The 16,471-nt window shown below is 55.7% G+C and overlaps 4 protein-coding genes across 4 annotated transcripts; 2 read left to right on the top strand and 2 right to left on the bottom strand.

Moving 5' to 3' along the window:
* Positions 1–1,030: 1,030 nt before the first annotated feature.
* Positions 1,031–1,656, bottom strand: CGGC5_v001940 (mitochondrial 54S ribosomal protein uL13m; the record flags this gene model as incomplete). Its single annotated transcript, XM_032028956.2, has 2 exons — positions 1,031–1,549; positions 1,636–1,656. 2 exons carry the CDS (start codon positions 1,654–1,656, stop codon positions 1,031–1,033), a joined length of 540 nt encoding a protein of 179 aa, XP_031891288.1.
* Positions 1,657–2,473: 817 nt separating this feature from the next.
* CCS1 (Superoxide dismutase 1 copper chaperone) lies at positions 2,474–4,203 on the top strand (the record flags this gene model as incomplete). Its single annotated transcript, XM_032028957.1, has 4 exons — positions 2,474–2,497; positions 2,800–2,929; positions 3,310–3,387; positions 3,668–4,203. 4 exons carry the CDS (start codon positions 2,474–2,476, stop codon positions 4,201–4,203), a joined length of 768 nt encoding a protein of 255 aa, XP_031891280.1.
* Positions 4,204–11,217: 7,014 nt separating this feature from the next.
* On the top strand, positions 11,218–13,164 carry NCF2 (Neutrophil cytosol factor 2; the record flags this gene model as incomplete). Its single annotated transcript, XM_066150902.1, has 6 exons — positions 11,218–11,232; positions 11,338–11,487; positions 11,544–11,879; positions 11,925–12,086; positions 12,162–13,047; positions 13,106–13,164. 6 exons carry the CDS (start codon positions 11,218–11,220, stop codon positions 13,162–13,164), a joined length of 1,608 nt encoding a protein of 535 aa, XP_066009645.1.
* A 1,068-nt stretch (positions 13,165–14,232) lies between these two features.
* On the bottom strand, positions 14,233–16,195 carry gltX (Glutamate--tRNA ligase; the record flags this gene model as incomplete). Its single annotated transcript, XM_032028960.1, has 3 exons — positions 14,233–15,651; positions 15,702–15,812; positions 15,875–16,195. The coding sequence occupies 3 exons, from the start codon at positions 16,193–16,195 to the stop codon at positions 14,233–14,235; spliced, it is 1,851 nt and encodes a 616-aa protein (XP_031891536.1).
* Positions 16,196–16,471: the final 276 nt, after the last annotated feature.

Raw genomic sequence — 16,471 nt, forward strand, 5'->3', positions numbered from 1 at the left:
CACATCTGGCTGGGTATTTTTTTACTGTAATAACGAGCAATGACTAAGAGCAATGATATCAAGTGCTAAATTGCAACGTCTCGGGTCAAATGAGTGACGTAAAGATTATCGTGAGTTCGTGCGTAATAACATGGCGCCCAATTTTAGCACCTCATCTCATTGCGAACACGATAAGAGATATGCATCTTAACATGAGAACCAGACATGATCGTCTCATCGTCATCATGAGCTGAAATACGTGAATTTGGCCGGAACTGACGGCCATGGTGAACGAACAACTTGCCGGTGAAATTACACCTATTAATCGGACGTCGTCGTCCGTCCCCGTGGGATATTGCCACCGTCAGATCCGATCAGAAGCCTAGCTTTCTCTAAGTGTTGATTACCGAACTCAAGTAGATGGTTTTCTCATGGCTCAAGTCATGTGTAGGCAACAACGTCAACACCCTGGCATATGAACGGTCACTGAGCATCAGCTCACTCCGGGTAGGACATTATCATTTCCCGTCCTTGCCTTAAGTACCTGAATGAAACGGATATAGAGTATAGCAACAGACATATTTGCCAGTTATTAAGTGAACTCACACATGAAGTCTGGGCCGACGTCTTTCTGCACTTCACCAATTCCACGGGTCGGTTTCAATGAAGGCTTTAGGACATGGCATGATCACTCCTGAGAAACGAAGAGCATCAGGACGTAGCAAGAAGCAAATTAAAACACAACCAAGAGAAACAGACCGAGCCTTGAGCCACCACAGGCCGTGCAGTGACAATCCGCAGCCCTCCTCCTCTTCTCCTGTGCCATCTTACTTCAAGATCTCAGCAGATCTTCGCTGCCGCTCATACCAGACGCACCAAACATCATGCTCTTCACTACCCGAGGTAGCAACCGTCCAACCTCACAAGTCCATTGACAACAACGCAGTTGCGTGAGACTCATTAGACTTCAATTGAGATGCCCATATTCATACAGAATATACACGCCGTACGGCCAAAACCCTTCCACACTCCCCCTCCCTCTCCCATCATCTTATATCCTCTTCGAGTCAGCCTCGCGAATAGCCTTAACCTGCTCCTCCCAACCCGTCTGGCCCACAGGCACGTCCCCGAACCGGATCACGTTCTGCTTGTACGGGTGCGCCGCGCCCTCGAACGCCTTGAGCCGCGCCAGCCTCTTGTCCCGCAGCCGGTTCTTGGGCAGCATCCCGCTGACCGCCTTGCGCAGCACCTCCGCGCCACCGTGCTTCTCCATCAGCACGTCCATCGTCACCTGCCGCAGCGATCCCGGCCGCGTGTTGTGCCGGTAGTACGTCTTCTGCCACTTCTTGCGCCCCGTCACGTGCAGCGCCGCGCAGTCCGTCACCACCACATAGTCGCCGCAGTCCGTCGACGGGTCCCACGTCGGCTTGTGCTTGCCCATCAGCAGCGTCGCGATGCGGGACGCCAGCCGGCCCAGCGAGGGCGGCGTCACGCCCGGCTGCGTCGAGAGCGTCTCGTGCGGCGCCGCGGCCGAGATCTGGTGCCATACTCTTGAGTAAGAGAGGCGGGTCTGTCATCCACGCGGGGGAATGGTCAGCGGTCTGGAGGTTGCTGCTGGGGAGAGTGCAACCGGTGACCGGGGGGAGAAGGACTTACGAGGCCGAGGGTTTGCGACATCTTGAGAACCTCCTAGGCCAGCCGCCTCAGCTGGGTTTCCGTCCTGCCGCTTGTTTGATGGATTTTTCCGCCCCAATGGATTCAGGGACAGTCGATCGGCAGCGGGCCAGCAGTCGCGCTCCGAAGTTCGTCTTTGATTGTACGCGGCGGTCGTTTGCGCTGCCCGTTGGATATCGATACCTTCAATTCGCATGACCTGAGCTCTTCCAAAAATTTGGAGACACGGATGCACGTGACTGTACCCGTGATCTTATCCGATAAGCACTTATCGATCTGGGTCCCACCCACCGGCAGCTGCGGCGACCGAGCGCCGAACAACCCCCGATTACGAAATGTCACAGTTGAGGGGCACCAGATGGCCCGGGCGTCATGGCGGGGCATCTTTGAGCTCGTCACAGCGAGCCGTAATCGCTCTGCTGTTGCGCCTGCTGCTCCGGAACTGCTGAGGGGCTCGCCGGTAAGGCGATTTCTCAGCAAAGGCACCACTGTCGGATCCCACGATGCAGGTATTAAAAGGCGCGTATCCGGTTCTCCCATTGGGCGGGCATACCACCTTGGAAGGGGATAGAAGCAGAACCTCGCAAAACTTCCATCACCACCATACAGCCAATCTCCCTTTCAGTGAATAGAAGATTTCCTAGGCTTTTCGGAAGACAACGATTAAAACCCGACTGTTGGTCGTCCATAACCACTACCTTACACACAGTTGCCAGCAGGGCAGAGCATGCTCTACTGCCTCCCCGACTTCCTCCACAACTACCGCTCTCTGCTACGAAGCCCGCACCAGCCAAGCGCAAGACCGACGAGACCCTTCACAATGACCGTCTCATATACCTTTCAGGTTCGTCTATCCTTTCCCCTTTGCCCCCTCCTCCGCTCGCCCGCCCGCCCGCAGCACCAGAATATGCCGTCCTCTCTTCAACTCGTCCTGTTTCCAGACAAAATGGAAAAGAAGAAAAAAAGACCAGCATGCTTAATGCCAAGCCGACCTGCAAAGACAGCGCGGCGAGACGGACCTTGACATCTTCCCTTATTCTTCACCTTGCACACTCTCCCAAGTCTACTCTTTCTCCATCTGCTGCCCAACCCAGGCGATGTTGGCCGTTCCTTACCAAAGGGATTGCTAATGAAACGCGACACTAGACCGTTTTCGCGGTGCCCATGACATGTGACAGCTGCGTCAAGGACGTTTCAGACTCGTTGTACAAGCTGGGGGGCATCACCAAGGTCGAGGCCGATCTCAAGGACCAATTACTCTCCGTCGAGGGCACAGGTACGCTCCCTTCTGCTGCAAACTCTCAAGCCAAAATGTTGCGGGCTTAGAGGTTGGGCCAAAATTCTGTCCCACCACCATTTTTCCCTTTTCCCCATGGGCGGACTCCCATACGATCTTTTGCCCGCCGGTCACCTTTTCCCCAACTACCTGCGTCGCACTGCAACGTCAAGTGCTTGATGAAAGTACTCTTCCTCTCGTCACGATGCTGGGGGGAGGTAGGCTCTTGCGGGCGGTAGTAGGGCAAAGCTATGCTTTGAGGCTTCCAAGGCTTGAGTCTGTTTTGGCTTGGAGGGAATGCCTCTCACCCTTCAACCCGATAGAGGCAAGATTGGCGTCTCGTTGACAATCGTTACTAACCCCTTGGCAACGTTTTGCAGCCGCACCATCCGCCATCGTTGACGCCATCCAAGCCACGGGGAGGGACGCTATCCTGCGAGGTTCGGGAGTATCAAACAGTAGGTTGAACCAAATCTCTCTTTTCTTCTCCGCCACTCCCGTACAACCCTGGGCGAGGAATTTTCTGCCTATCCAGCGCTGGCTTTTGGCGTTGCCCAAGTACACATTCCGCATTTCCTGTAACCCCTTGGCGAATTTTAAGTTGTTTCTTGATACCACCCATCCCGTCTTGTAGATACCGCCGCACCGGCATTGGCATCGGCAGATGGGGTATTCACTCTTAAACTTGCTCATCTTGACAACTTGCCACACGAGCGCAAATGCTTACTCACCAATTAGGTGCTGCTGTCAGCATTCTCGAGTCTTTCTATCAGGCAGACGGCAATGGCGGTGCATCAAAGTGGGATGATGAGCGAACCCGAGATGTCAGGGGACTGGCTAGAATGGTGCAGGTGTCTCCCACCACCACCCTGATTGACTTGACTCTTCGCGGCGTAGCCCCCGGCTCCTACCGAGCAACAATCCGTGAGTACGGTAACTTGGAGACGGGCGCCTCATCGACGGGCCCTGTCTGGTCGGGAGGCAGCGAAGGCGCCGCTGCCAAGGGATTCTTGGGCACCTTTGAAGTCGGCAAGGATGGAAGAGGCAGCGCCTACCTCGACAAGCCCTTCCAGATCTGGGAAATCATTGGCCACGCTATGGTCGTCTCGAGACAGGATGAGTCTGCGGGGATCCTGAAGAATGACCCGGACACGGTCGTCGGCGTGATTGCCAGGAGTGCAGGCGTGTGGGACAATGATAAGACAGTCTGCTCATGCACGGGCAAGACGCTGTGGGAGGAGAGAAAGGATGAGGTCCAGAAGGGCATGTTGTAGGTGCCACGTTGAATGTTCGTGGGAACCCCTCGAATGATGTATGAGATGGATCACGAGAATGAACAACAGCTTTTCCAGTTGTTTGGCGCTCGGTTGAACAAGCCGAATGAGCTCGAGTAGATCGCCAGTGATAGCACGTGGGGATGGTAGCTGCTGTAAACACCATCGTACGATTTTTGCGATGAACGTTGACGTCGACCAACGCCTACCGGGTCGAATAAGGTCGGCGGCCAAGGCTTCCCATGAGACTGACAAGCCAGACGGCAGGGGTCCTCAGGCTTGTGGTATGAGAAATGCAAAGAACCACACCACAGGTGGATTCAACATTGAGGCTGAGTTTCTCAAGACCTTGGCATCTTGTCACTCGTTCGGGACAGCATAAGGTAAGGTTCGAGCGACTATCGGGCTTGGATGATTCGCGGCTACCGTGTGTCTGGCTTACTGGCCCTGAGGCAGCGTCACAGGGTGATGGAGTCTGGGGTTTCGGTAAGGTTGTTGGCGCCGTCCATTCTCCCTGGCCCATCCAGTTAACCTTGATATGTGCCAAGCTTTACAAGGCCTGTCTCAGCCAGATTTTTCTGCCGAGTTCTTGATTGTCTCCGTGCTGTGGGACGGGCGGGGGAGCATAGGGCAGCCCCGTCGTGAATCTTTGGCCCAGGCTGAAGGCAATGCTGTAAAGCCCTGCGAAGAGGCCCGGATTAGGGCAGCCAGCCAGCCAGGCAGAGAAGGCGTGGCTCCAGCGTCGGCTTGATGCAGATCATGTTAGAGGAAACACTGATGACGGTTCCGGGAGATTCCCCCCACCGATCGAAGACCGGAAGGAGGCGGAGCGCGAGTGACAGGTGGTAGATGAGACGAATACGCGTGTGTGGTTGAACAGGGACCAGAGGCGCTACCTTATTTCTCTGGATCGCAAGGGGGTCGAGGCGGGCCTGCCGTCAAGAGACCCACCGAGGGAGGAGTGAACACAGATGGGCGATGCGGGAGTGGCTGATACGGGTGGGCGAGGGCGAGGCGAGGGCGTGGACGTGGACGTGGAAATAGACGACATACATACGTGTAAAGGGGTTAGATTGTGGAGAGGTTGGCCAGGTTTGAAACCAAGACTCGATATCGGATGCGGGATGAGGTGGCCTAGGAGCACAGGTTAGCTAAGGCAGCCAACATGAGGTAATGCGGTGCATTTTTTTGGGCAAAGGAGGGTGTTCGTTGACGGCATGTCAAGGCATCGTTGACAGAACCCTAAGGATCAAAGTGGCACTGAGGCGCCATTGCGCTGAACTGAATCGAGGGCTGCGATGTAAACTTGTTTGACTTGAACGATTCAAGAAACAGTATTTGGGTTACAGCTGATTCAAGGAAGGCAATCGTTTGGTTTGGGGATCTGAGGATCCGGCCGGTGGCCCCGTTGGTGATTTGCAATGCGGGCAACGGACCGTTGAGTTCGGCTCAGTTTGCATTGACAGCGCACAGCGACGAGATCGCCGCGTCACGGGTGGATTCATCCGTTCGAAGGGATGCCCAGACTTGTGACATTTGATCGGAAAAAAGGAGTCATAGAGAACACCAACGAGGAGCAACTCGGAGCGGAGCGCTGTGGTGCTGACTGACTGATTGATGGCGTCTGCGGTGCGCGTTCCCGTCTGTGTGGCTCTGTAGGGTCGTCGTACAGAGTCACCTTGGGTCAGGACCGGGAGGCATCCGTAGTAAGGCAAGGTAAGGTAGGTAGGTGGCAGGCGTGCAGTTGCAGTCGCAATTCAAGTCGCTGCGGTGCAAGGCATGCGGCTGGATGCCCCTCGACCGGATGCTGCGTAGTAAAACATGGTGAAGTTCGTTGGCTTGACGTCTAGTTCATGCGGCAAAGTGTGGCTGTTGGTCTGGGCAGGATGGATGAGGTACTGCTGCACCGAAAACAGGAGGAGAGTGACTTTCAGAGGTGTTGGCTCCACTGCCGCTAGCGTTACAGCGGAAGCTGCCTTCCCAGGCCAAGGCGTCAATGGGGGCCAAAAGAGCGTGGCTCCCCTGCTGGACGGAACGTCAGTGGAGACCCCAGCACGGGACTTTCAAAACAGCCTGAAGGAGAAGCGAGTTTCGCAGGATTTTTGAGACCTCCAGCGACAGGGATAATTAGAGTTGACGGTGCTGGTGGCTGCCAGTAAGGTAGGGAATCTAAGCATTGCCCAAGGATTGTTAGTGCTTGTTACTCATCTTGGCCAGCCCCTGATATCGTCGATGATCTGTTGGCTTGCGCAGGCAGGAGCGTTCAAGGTGTTCCATAGAGACGGAGAGACAAGCAGGGAAACAGCCGAATTGGAGCCAGGAGGGCAATCGCTGTGTACCTAAGGTAGGCACTTGCCCACGGCATTCGTAAGGTAGGTACGGTACGGGGGTGCGATTGCCCTGTGCCCTATGGAACTCTTCGTGGAAGGAGCTTCTTTCCACAAAGATTGGAATGCAAGTCATTGTTCTTTGCTCCTTCTCTCGGAAGCCGGGACCCTCCTCGGGCTTGTGCCGTTTGTTCTGCTTCAGTCCCCTGTCTGACTTACATCATCGGCTTCCTGATGAGGAATGGAAGAGAGATCTCCTTTCAATTTCCACGCTGCGACGGCATTCTCGAACACGACAATGTAGTACTCGGCGTCAATCGGCGTTACTCAGCGAGGCCGAATCGATACGGGAGAAGAAAGATCAAGGGGGAAAAACGAAAAAGATTTGCGAGGCAGAAACAAGGACCTGGGATGCTCGATGCTCGATGCTCAATACCTTAGCACGGCATAGGTAGGAGGCTGGTCAGTGGAAGTTGTTCCGTTCCTCCCTTTCCCCGTTCAGGTCGCTCCTGCCTGCTCTTGCCTTGCCTGCCTGCCCCTTCTGCCTCCACAATGCGCGCTACGCATAGCTTAATTGTCCCAGGCGTTAGCAAATCGAGCCTAAGGGAAACGTCAACAAGGTGTGGCTGAGCTTCTTTCACAGCCAAGACTCCTGATCCAGATCCCGGACCCTGCTGGCTGGTACCTTAGCCCCATCAGCATTTCGTGATATCGCACCTTATCCGACATCTTTAACGGCTAACCACATCTTCGGCTTCACCAAGCCAAGTCAGCACTTGCCTCCAGACTGAAGCACGGTCTGTCTGCCTATCCGATGCCTCCGCTTCTTGGGCTGGACATGGGCCGTCTGGGACGCTGGACCCGCTGCAGATAAGGTTGTCCAAATTCTGACAAAGACTGGACGAGATGTCTTGTGCCGGACTTGACGCCACAAAGGGGAATGGTGAGGAATCTGTCAACTTCTTGGCGGCCTCTGCTACTCTTTTCGTCCACCAAGGGCTCTGCACACCACCGCCGACGAACTGTCCCCGCCATCTGGACGCATGTCTGTCCGGGTCGCACCACGATGGCTTCATCACACGGCAGCGTCGACCGAGCACCATCTCACCTCATCTTCCTTCAACTCCTGCATACCCCGTTTAGGTGGAATGTGGCATGGTTGAACGGCTCAATACCCCAAATGCAGGAACGTTGGTCCTCAGTACGAGCAGCATGGACTACCGAATCTGTGCCGCAGAGCTGCTGACGGCGGGTCTTGTGTGACGGGCCCTCGGTTTCCTCGCAGATCATCATCGACCAACGACACTACACCATCTCCTTCCCCGCTGTCACCAGCCCAGATGCCAACCAACCGGCCGGTGTCGTGTCGCCGCATTCGCCCTGTGCTCAGATATATGACTTGAGGCACTCTCATCGTGACACTCTCATTCGACCTCAGCCCGTCACCGACATAGAACGCCAATCCCATCAGGCAGAGTTTGGCGGCCATGGTGAAGCACATCTCCCGTCGGTTGGATGATGGATAACCTTGTTGCAAAGGCCCGGACGATTCGGCCTGTCCAACTAACAACCTGTCAACCTCCTTCGGACACACCAACACTCCTTCACCGCCGAGGCGGCCGAAGTGACAGTTGGCCGGGACAACCCAATCACGAGATGATTCCCGGCGCTTAACCTCTCCCATCTGCAGACTGCAGTGCTGGGAACACGGCACTGTCGGGTATGCTATTTTAAACATCTCTCTGCCAAACGTCATGGACCACCTCCAGCGGGCTGGAAATGCGGACCACTTAATCACTCACTGTGATGCGATAAATGGCGGCAGTCTGCAAGCACTTACACCGGTCGCTTCCTGATCTCCATCACCTGGGGGGGAAAAAGCAAATAGCCCGGCAACTGGCAAGATGGGACGGAATGGCCTGCAGCCTTAGTTGCAGTTGCACTTGTTCTTGCAGCAGCAGCTCATCATCACCGGCAGAACCCCCCCTCCTTTGGCACTCAAGCCACGAGGGCCATCACAACTGTGCTGCAAGCTGCATCTCAATTACTACCGAAGCAGAGTTGGCAGTGTGATCAAGGCGGCGTTAGCCTCTCGCCTACGCGCCCTTGGCTGTAGGCGCTGGAGGCTTCACAGGTCCGATCCAAGTCCCGTATTCCTGGCGGCCAATCAGGCACGCCTCGCAATCACTGGAACGCTTCGTGCATGGGAACCGACAGGCCCTGATTCGCAGTGGTTGCAAGATGCCTGCGACACCCGACAATAGTGCATTGCCGTTAAGGGATTGCTGCGTCTTACCTGGCTGGAGGGGGCACACGGCGGGACAGGACAGGAAAGGTCGACAGCGTCCGTCCCTGGGCCATCAGGAGAATGAGAGGCGGAGACAGCCACTCCCCTGGTTTGGCCACCGCAAGATGCGCGATCTGACCCGCCCCGCCCTGACATGGACTCTGACTTCTCGCGAGCCCATCACTCTAACATGAAGGTGTGGTGCCCAGGCGCGTCTCACACACCCCCGGGACGGACGTCGGATGGGATGCCCAGACAGACCAGGGGGGCCACCTCCAGGCCCAGGGGGGCAAGAGAGGCACAGAGGCCCGAGGGAATCCCAACGTTCGATGTCAAGCACTTTCACAACCCAGCATCTGGCGACGAGATATGCAAAGTGGTCCGATTTCGAGAGAAAACACTTGATTCTGTCCCTCAATTTAGACAAGTTTGTTTCTCTGCCGAATGAGCTACCTTGTTGGAAGCCAAAAGAGGGATCTGCGCGGCAACTTATAGTGACAACGGCGACGAGTTGGGGAATGTCGCCAGACGGCGCGGAGAAGTTCTCTCCATGTGTCTCTCACAGCTATCAGAAGACGCTCTTCTGACCACCTCTGTGCACTGATTCCCGAGGCAGATCCTGTGATAGCAAGAGATCGGTCGGTTGCACAACTTGGTCTCTTCCATACCAAGTCTCAAGAGGGCGTGTCAAAATCAAGGGGAGAGACAAGACACACACCCCTCCCTCTCTCTCATCCACCGCAGAGCCCAAGCCACTTGTTCCGGGCTGTTCGCTCCAAGCACCCCCTTCGAGTCGACAGGAAGAAACCACCCCTTGGATGCCCCTGCAACTCGCAACTGGACGAGCACCGGAGCACAGGCATCCTAAGCGTTTTTTGACTGACATTCCAGTGTCCAGTGGGAATATCAATCACTTGTGAGCGGCTTGCATGATATACACCCAGACTCGCGGCCCACAACCCGACCAGTCAAGTTCCCCTTGGTCCCTCGCTGCATCGACTCGACTCTATTTTCTCTACCCTACCCTCCCTTCGATTCTGTAGGCGCTGGCTTTTCGTCCTGCATCCATTCATTCCCATTCTTTTGCCCAAGCCCAGCTGCACGTCTGGCCATTCCATCACTTTTTGTTCTTGTTGCCCATCACACATTGGGACGAGTCGGGAATTCGATATCACAAGACCCCCAAGACCCAAGCCGACCACGAGCCAGTCTTTTCAGTCTTGCAGACCCGCAACAAGCAAGCTTTCATAGTCGAACGACCGTCCGAGGTTCGACTCTAATTAACGCACGATACAATCCGAGAGAGGCAGCGACGCCGAACGACGCAGAGCTAGTGTGGGCAGGACGGTCTATCTTGGTCACCCACTATCAGTCATCCATCCTCCCGGTCGCTTTCATACTTGTCGCAGGCGGGCAAAGACAAGTTTACGCAAGTCCCTGGAGCTAGACTACCGCGTATCAGGGAAAAGAAGAAGGACGAGGACTAGGACGGACTGAACTGGCCTTCGGACCCCCCTCCCTTTTAGCGCGTTGTCCGACTTACATACATATCCCACCCTCCACCCGTAAAGGGCCATCCCATCCTCCCCGACAACTTAATCCGTCTCTCGACGCACAACGTACACAAACCCGAAACACTGTCCTACTTTTGGCATCTGCTTCTGCTGGACAGGAAAGAAACAGCAGTAACTCTAAAAAAGAAGCAACGCACCTCCAGACCAAGCACGGCAGCGAGACAGACAGACGGGCAGCCAGCCAGCCAGGAAGACAGGACGCACCTCGCCATCCTCCGCCTGCACCTGCACCTCTGCGCAAGCACCTAGCACACCTGCAGCTGCAGCAACACAGCATCAACCCAGCCAATTCGAAAGGCACCAGGCACCGTTAAGAGGTAGCGAAAACCCTCTTTTTTGCCTGTATCGCATCGGCGTTTCTTGCAGAAGCTTTCGGCACCGTTAAGACTGGGGCTAGCTATCGATCCCTGGTATACCCGCCACGCGCCAAGATCTTCAGCTCCTCTTCTGCTCTCGCTTTCATCGCCCAGCTCCGAATTGCAGCCATTTACAGGTGGAAGCGGGGATACGACTCCAACCGTCATTTCAGTGGCGCCGGGCACACCGCACGGTCACCACCGCCTGTTACTCATTCCCTAAATAGCCCTGGGACCCTCCTCTAGCCGCCCGCGGCACACTTTACTGCCAATCTGGCCCGGTTTGGATCATCGCTTTGGCTTTTCCTTCTCGCAAGTCCGCGCAGTTTCCCCACGATACCCTCTCCGCGAACATCTCACGCAACTTTCTTGCGAACAGCAGCAGCAGCAGCGACGGTCTGCCTGCGCAGCAATCATTCGAAACTGATTTTTCCGTCATCCGCATTTGATCATTCTTCTCTGGCGACAACATGTCGTTGAAACAAGTGAGTTCAGCCATCCGACGGAGCCCAACCACCGCGATACGAAAACCCGACGATCGGCAGAGGGGAAGTCCAAAGCACAAACGACTAACCATGCTTGCCTCATAGGAAATAGAGTCGTGGGTGTCGGCCCTGGCCCGATACGACAACAATGAGTTCGACGAGGCCCTCAAGGACTTCGAGAAGATCTCGGACACCTCAAAAATTCTCTTCAACATGGGTGTCATTCACGCCACTCTGGGAGAACACGAGAAGGCTGTGCGTGATCCCCGCCCGAGCCTACCTCCGAGCACCGCGACTGACTTCACAAACAGGTTGAATGTTACCAACGAGCAATCAGATTAGACCAGTACCTCGCTGTCGCCTACTTCCAACAAGGCGTATCGAATTTCCTGCTTGGTGACTTCGAAGAGGCACTGGCCAACTTCAACGACACCCTCCTCTACCTGAGAGGCAACACCATGATTGACTACGCCCAATTGGGCCTGCTTTTCAAGCTTTACTCATGCGAGGTTCTCTTCAACCGAGGACTGTGCTACATTTACTTGCAACAAAAGGATGCAGGTCTACAAGATCTGTCCTACGCCGTGAAGGAGAAGGTCGTCGAGGATCACAACGTAATTGATGAGGCGATCCGTGAAGAGGCCGAGGTATGAAGGTTGCCCTCTATTTAGGAACCGAACTAACATGCGCAGGGCTACACCGTCTTCTCGATTCCCGTCGGCGTCGTCTACCGACCAAATGAGGCCAAGGTTCGCAACCTCAAGACTAAGGACTACCTCGGAAAGGCACGGCTGGTCGCCGCCTCCGATCGAGCAAATGCCTTCACTGGTTTCGCTGGATCTGAGATCAAGAATGTAGGCAGATCGGTTCCCACAACCATCAGCTTCCATGGGAATCAATTTGCTAATCAGAGACTTCTTGGTTTACAGGCTGGCAAGAATGACAACAAAGACGACAGGCCCGCTGATAACATCTCCTTCGCTGCTACCAACCTGGTCAAGCCCGGTCTGGCATCAAGAAGACAACAGTCCGAACCGCCCAACGGTCGCGGCGTCTTCCCGCCTACACCTCCTCCCGACCAAGTCGAGGCCAACGGTGGTGCTGGCGGTATGACACGCGGACAATCCGTTCGCAACGGACCGAAGCCAATGCTCGCGAAGCTCAACATCGACAATGCCAGAGGAAACGACCGGTACCAGAAGACGAGCAGCCCGAACGACCGTCGGGCAGCGCCGCCCAGCATGAGATCCGAGTCTCGATCGGCTACCCCAAGCCGAGGCTACTCCAGACGCGATATGCAGATGCGTGGCCGTCAGGACGAGGATGCCGAAGATGCGTACCCCGACGAGCTTTACGACATGTACCAAGGTGGCGGCCCCGGTAGCTCCAGAACTAGTCGCCAGACCTCCCGTCGTGTGCCCCAGCGGTACATGGAGGATGAGGAGGACGGCTCCGACTACGGGTCCTTTGATGAGGGTGACTTTGAGATGGTTTCCAACAGACGCCCTGGTACCAACTCAATGTCGTCTCGTGGCGGCTCGAGGAGGCCAGAGATTCGCAAGATTCGCGTCAAGGTGCACGCCGAGGACGTGAGATACATAATGGTTGGTGCGGCGGTCGAGTTCCCCGACTTCATCGACCGCATCCGTGAGAAGTTTGGCCTTCGCAGGCGGTTCAAGATTAAGATCCGCGACGAGGACATGCCCAACGGTGACATGATCACCATGGGCGACCAAGATGACCTCGACATGGCGATCATGACTGCGAAGAGCCAAGCGAGGAAAGCAAGGCAGGATATCGGCAAGATGGAGGCAAGTCATAATCAAAACGCTTTTCTTCATCACTCGACCACGTTGCTAATTCGAATCAACAGATCTGGGTTCAGGAAATTTAGACGAATTATACCCCCAACCAAGCCACATGACGACGTAATGAACAAATTTGCTCGCCCGAGCCTCTACAACCATTTCCTTCTTCTATTAGTAACACCTTTTTATATCATCATCTTTAGCTGCATTTTCAGGAGATGGAATTCGGTTGTAGACACGGGCGTACAAAACGGGAATGAGACCACACTTCGAGGCAAAAGAAGACACGAAGCTGAATTGGATTGCAAGTGAGAGAGAGAGCGTGAGAGCCACACAGAGCTGGCTCGATGGCACAACCCCCGACGGCCGCGAACGATATGATCATAGCGTTGCATTGTTTTAGAAACGGAACTGCTTCCAGGGATGAGGGGCGACCGGGTTTTATACCATCACGAGATGGTGGAGGACAGTTGTTATTTTTCTTCTCTTCTCCCCTTAACTACTTATTCCCACGAACCCAAGATTTTCTCTCCTTGTCTCGATATAATCTCTTACCAACTATCTCTTTTCCTCTTATTACTCTCACGAGTTGGTTTTGAAAGTCCCGCACATCAAATTTAATGATCGAGCTACCCGTGCTTACTACGTCTACCTTTTAATATCGTCTCCCCTACGTGTGTACGTATGTGTGTTTCGAAAGGAACTTCTGTGAAGTTTGGTGGGGAGGCTTGCACATGATCTGATGAGGTAGATGTGTCTACAGAAATTGAGAACGGAGATTCAACCGCATGTGTACTTGTGCTGTATCTCATGGTAAACGTATGTATGTGACTGCCGTGAATGAAGACGCAATGCAACAAGTCGGCTGTTTACCCAATGACACGGCCGAGCAGTCAGGACCAAGACAACTACGAACATTGCGGAGCAGCAAGCCCAATTGAAGGAAGACCGAGTGACCCGATTTCTTGACAATATGTTGGTGGGTGCCCAAGATCTTCATTGCCCCATACTGTGCATGTTTTCATTCGGCTGTAACGAACATAATATCGTACAATACTCCACTCGAAAGGTCTCACTGCCGCCATCTGGGCACCAGACAGGGAGGCGAGTCCAGACCACGCTGGAGGGAGGCACCAGACGTGTAACTATCCCCCGAACTTTTCTGTCCTCCCTCTTATCTGCTTCCTGACCCCTAAGCAGCACACATGTCAAATCTCAGCAGGGTCTCCTCTTTCCCGAGCAGCGCGAGCTGCAGCTTGGCCGGCTTGGCCCCCCTCAGGGGATCGCCAGTCAGGACCAGCCTCAGTAACGTATACGCCGCCTTTGTCGCCTTGACCCTCTTCGTCGTCCCGTCGTCCTTGGTCACCTCGGTGGCATGCCGCTCGCTGAAATCGTTGATGACCTGCTGCAGCTTCGCGGCGCCCCACTCGGCGACCGGCACGGCCTCAAACGACGCGCGCAGGTCCGCGAGCAGCGCCTCAGGGCCGGCAGCGCCGGCGTAGTCCTTGAGGTCGTCCAGCTTGGAGAGGGAGCGCGAGAAGGTGTGCCGCGCGTAGGCGGTCGCGCTGGGGCGGAAGAAGAGCGAGGGGTGCTCGTAGATGAGGTCGAGCGGGTCGACGGGGGAGTCGGCGGCGAGGGCGCGGTTGACGCGCAGGATGTGGGCTGGCGCTGTGGCCGGGTCGGCGAGGACGGGGGTCAGGCCGGAGAAGTCCGTTGTCGAGAAGGCGTGGCGGTGGTTGGCTGGGTTGGTGAGGTACTCCTCCTTCTTGGCGGCGAGGAGGTCGGAGATGGAGGCGAGGAGCCTGGTCGAGACGGGGACGATGGTGCGGCGGAGGAGGGCCTCGTCGGCCGGGTCCTCGCGCAGGCGGTGGGTGAGGTGCTTGCGCTGGATGACGGCGAGCTTGTCCGGGTTCGTCTTGATGTTGCCCTTTGTGAAGCGGAGGGAGAACTTCTCGGCGAGGGCCTGGGTGGTGTAGATGACCTCGCCGTCCTTCTTGGCCAGGTCCTTCTCGCTCATGCTCCAGCCCAGGAGGGCGAGCCAGTTGTTGAGGGCGGAGGGGAGGACGCCCCTGTCGCGGTAGGAGGAGATGTCGATGTCGTGGTTGCGCTTGCTCAGCTTCTCGCCGTTCTGGGCGCAGAGGAGGCCGGCGTGGGCGAAGGTGGGCGGGGTCCAGTTGAAGGCGTCGTAAAGGGCGATGTGCTTGGGCGTGGAGATGAGCCACTCGGCGCCGCGGATGACGTGGGTGATGTTCATGAGGTGGTCGTCGACGACGTTGGCGAAGTGGTAGGTCGGGTAGCCGTCCGTCTTGATGAGGATGAAGTCGTCCTCGTCCTCGCTCTTCTGGTAGTTGCCGTAGACGCTGTCGACGAAGGAGGGGCGGCGGCCCTGGGCGTTGAAGCGGACGACGTGGGGTTCGCCAGCGGCGGCGCGGCGTTCGGCCTCGGGGACGGGGATGGTGCGGCAGGTTCCTGGGTAGTGGGCGGTGCCGCCGCCCTCGAGGGACTGTTGCTTGTGGCGCTCGAGATCGTGGGACGAGCAGAAGCAGCGGTACGCGTGGCCGTTTTCGAGAAGCTGGGAGATGTTGTGTTTGTAGTGGTCCAGCCGTAGTGACTGCGAGATGTTAGACGTGTACAGGAGGAGGATGAAGGGGTGAGGCTTACTTGTTGGTAAGGACCGAACTTGCCGCCGACGTCAGGACCTTCATCCCAGTCGAGCTCTGCCCATTTCAGATCTGCAAGAAGACGAGATGTGGCATCCTCGACGATTCGTGTCTGGTAAGTTGTGAGTCCTAGGCCCTCCTATGAACAATGACATGCGCATGAGCCGTCCTCACCCGATCCGTATCTTCAACACGGATGATGAACTGTCCTCCCGTGGCCCGCGCAATGAGCCAATTGAACAAGGCGGTTCTTAATGAGCCTAGATGGAGGTATCCGGTTGGTGAAGGAGCAAAGCGTGTCCTAGCAGGCTTGGTCGGTAGGTCTCTCAGCTTTCCATCGGCCAGGGACGGAAGCTTCTTCCTCAGGGCCTCAAATCCGCCCGTCTTCTTAGCAGAAGAGTGCCATCTCGGTGAGCTTGCGCGACACTGTTGGCAGGTGTATGCTGATCGTTGGAGTATTGACCTGCTATGCGGCCGCAGGGCTATTGTTGACATGTTGAAAACATGAGAATGGCGCCGTCCTGAGATTCACCAATATCCTTCATGAGTGAGCTGACCTTGGGTGAAATTTGACGATGAGCTTCAGCCACATGTGGCGCAAAAAGCAGATATGTACAAAGCGAGGTACCGACTTACACAACACAGCAGGTCGCTGGCGGCGTCCCAAATCACCAACAACCCTGCACACTGGCACAATCAGAGCGATACAACGCAATGCCCGAATTGAAATGGTGGCCGTACGGCAATTCCTTGATCTATCCAAGCCAACCA

Source organism: Colletotrichum fructicola (assembly GCF_000319635.2).
Source record: "Colletotrichum fructicola Nara gc5 chromosome Unknown KSG_Nara_v1_contig01, whole genome shotgun sequence".
NCBI classification, from domain to species: domain Eukaryota; kingdom Fungi; phylum Ascomycota; class Sordariomycetes; order Glomerellales; family Glomerellaceae; genus Colletotrichum; species Colletotrichum fructicola.